At 29.2% G+C, this 2572-nt stretch overlaps 1 protein-coding gene across 1 annotated transcript; it reads left to right on the top strand.

The window, feature by feature from the left end:
* The first annotated feature begins 1351 nt into the window (after positions 1-1351).
* LOC112591500 lies at positions 1352-2572 on the top strand. Its single transcript, XM_025335346.1, has 3 exons — positions 1352-1461; positions 1642-1786; positions 2301-2572. Exons 1-3 carry the CDS (start codon positions 1384-1386, stop codon positions 2516-2518), a joined length of 441 nt encoding a protein of 146 aa, XP_025191131.1. The 5' UTR covers positions 1352-1383; the 3' UTR covers positions 2519-2572.

The following is a 2572-nucleotide window of genomic DNA, read 5'->3' as shown; positions in this document are numbered from 1 at the left end:
CAATAACAAATAATATATAGTATATATATAGATCATCATCATAATCCGATGTAATGTTATTTTTAACTGAAATCCTAGAACCATCGTCGAGTTCTATAAAATACGAACATGATAATTTGAAATGTTCCCTCAATCGCATAACCTCGAGCCAGTTTACGCACAATTTACGGAATTCGTTTCTATTGGAAAACATATCTTTCGACGTTTCGCTCGGCCAATTTTTCGGCGGACGACCGTCTCTCAGTGTCACGAACAGCATGGATATGAGAGAAGTGGTGTATTCCCGGAAATGCTGTCTCGACGTCTGTTCCGTGGGTCTATTCAACGCCATCGATAATAATATACCATAATCCACCCAATTGTATAATTTAGAATGAACATCGGGTTTGAAATTCGCAAAGTCGTATTGACAGAGCGCAATCGGCGACAAAGCGTTAATCGGCGCTAAAACCGCGGTCAACAGAGTAAGACGGATAAAATCGGCGCTGTGGAAGTACACGTCTCGCGAGAAGAACGAATTCGAATAGGACAGCTTGCCCGTATGCTTGAGATCGACGATAACAAAAGCATAGGAGTCTCGTGGATGGATAATGGAAAATCTTATTATAAAACGTTCAACATCACTAAAAGTAGAAAACAAAAAGAATAATCAAATAAAATTTTATTTTTATTTAATTAGTGTATGTAAATTTTTAATTCCAACACTGAAACAGCTTCGGGCTTTTTTTTGTTTAACCTTTTACACAGTTCATTATTTTAAGTATAATCAAAAAAAAACGCCAACGTAGTTTATACAAAACACGTAGTCACTGGCGTTGATGATGATATATATACACTCACATCATCGTTTAAACCACGGTATATTATAGAGGTATTAGCACGGACTACGTATTGTGTCTGCTAAAATGTGTTCAATTGATTGACAAACCAACAGAGCGCGTTGTAGTCTTTTTCCCCTTGTCCGGCTAAATATACCGTGATTGTAACCATCAACAAAATCTTACATTTTACAATTTTCTTTATTTACTTAGTGATAATCAAGTGGTAGTTACTGAATATTTCATATTTCATTCTTTATTATATTATTTGAAATATATTTGTATATTGTAAATATATATATATTATATATATTGCAAATTAATGTAACAATGGTCAAATGTTTTATTGTGAATTGTAAAACCGGATATGCTTCTAACAAAGACAAGGTGTGTATTTATTTTATATTTAATTTTGTCTTGTCTCTGTTCAACTTGTAAAGATGATAGACTTGCAGACTTCTAACTTTTTATTGATTTGTATTAGTTTTCTTTATTTGGAGTTCCTAAAGAACCACTCATGTTTATAAAATGGAAGAATATAATACCTAAACGTGAACGTGAGTTGATGGCAAATTCAGCTGTTTGCTCCAAGCATTTTGAACCAAATCAAATTATCAGAGAATGGACTTCTGGACACATAAAGGTATTTCAAGCATTTATAATACATTTACTTAACTATATTAATTTTAAGGAAAATTTCCCATAAAAATGTGTATGTGATCTGTGAACACCTAAAAAAGTAAATGTAAAATAATTTAGATAATATTATGTATTTTTTTTTTTTTTAATATTATTTATTTTACACATTTTTAAATTTTTATAGTATGCATTGAAAAAACCAAGGTTAAAGGAAGGGGCGATTCCAACAATATTTCCTGATATACCAAAGTCATGCTTAAAAAGTATACCTAAGACAAGGAAAAGTCCTAAAAAGCGTTTGTTGGCATGTGATACTCAAATAATTCAAAGTATGTTAAGTAAATATTGTGATCATGCTTGTAAACACAGAACTGTAGTCTGTAAAGTATTTAACTAAAAGTATTCATATATTATATTTAACATGTGTATATAAATACTTAATTTTGTATTTGCTGAATAGGAACTTTTAAGTTTTAATTTGAGCTTATCCATTAATTGTATTTAAATACTCTTACATAATTTTTATAAACAATTATTTGGAAGTATTTTAAGTAATTGTATAGCTAAATTTTCCTATAACTTTGCAAAAATATATTTAATTTTTAATTTTTTGGTATTTACTTAATGCTTTTTATTGGATGGTTTAAATTTTAAACTATTAAAAAAAATATATTTTTAATTACTCTGCTTGTTCATAAGTGATACATAATATAATGTAGGTACATATTATGTAATAAGTAAATATTTATATAAATATTTTGTAATATAATTATATATAGTATACCTATACCATTTAACTAATAAATGTATATAAATATTTATGGTTACTTTTATGGCTTTAAGGTTCATATCAAACTCCCCATGAAATGTTATTCGACTGTGAACTTGAGACTTCTACAGTGGCTCAGAGTATAAATCAATTTAGTGCTTGGAATTCAGTTGAATTGTTGGAGCTTCCGAATTTATCATGGTCTTTGTTTAAAATGCAACATTTTAAAATAATTGCTTCTATAGAATTGTCATTACACTCAGATCCTGAAACTGTCTTCACTATTATATAAGAATGAGGATGAGACACTATGAAAGAGAGCAAAATAGGAACCAAAAAAAAAAAA

Source organism: Melanaphis sacchari, unplaced genomic scaffold (genome assembly GCF_002803265.2).
Source record: "Melanaphis sacchari strain LSU unplaced genomic scaffold, SCAv2.0 Contig1353_pilon_pilon, whole genome shotgun sequence".
NCBI classification, from domain to species: Eukaryota; Metazoa; Arthropoda; class Insecta; order Hemiptera; family Aphididae; genus Melanaphis; species Melanaphis sacchari.
The sequence above is the reverse complement of the archived record's forward strand: the minus strand, read 5'-3'. Positions and strand labels throughout refer to the sequence as shown.

What these genes read in the sequence shown, in the direction of transcription:
- LOC112591500 (XM_025335346.1), top strand. Translation starts at nt 1,384, where the DNA reads ATGGCAAATTCAGCTGTTTGCTCCAAGCATTTTGAACCAAATCAAATT. An exon ending in GGACTTCTGGACACATAAAG is followed by an intron (nt 1,462 to 1,641) that starts GTATTTCAAGCA and finishes AAATTTTTATAG; the next exon opens with TATGCATTGAAAAAACCAAG. An exon ending in TGATACTCAAATAATTCAAA is followed by an intron (nt 1,787 to 2,300) that starts GTATGTTAAGTA and finishes TATGGCTTTAAG; the next exon opens with GTTCATATCAAACTCCCCAT.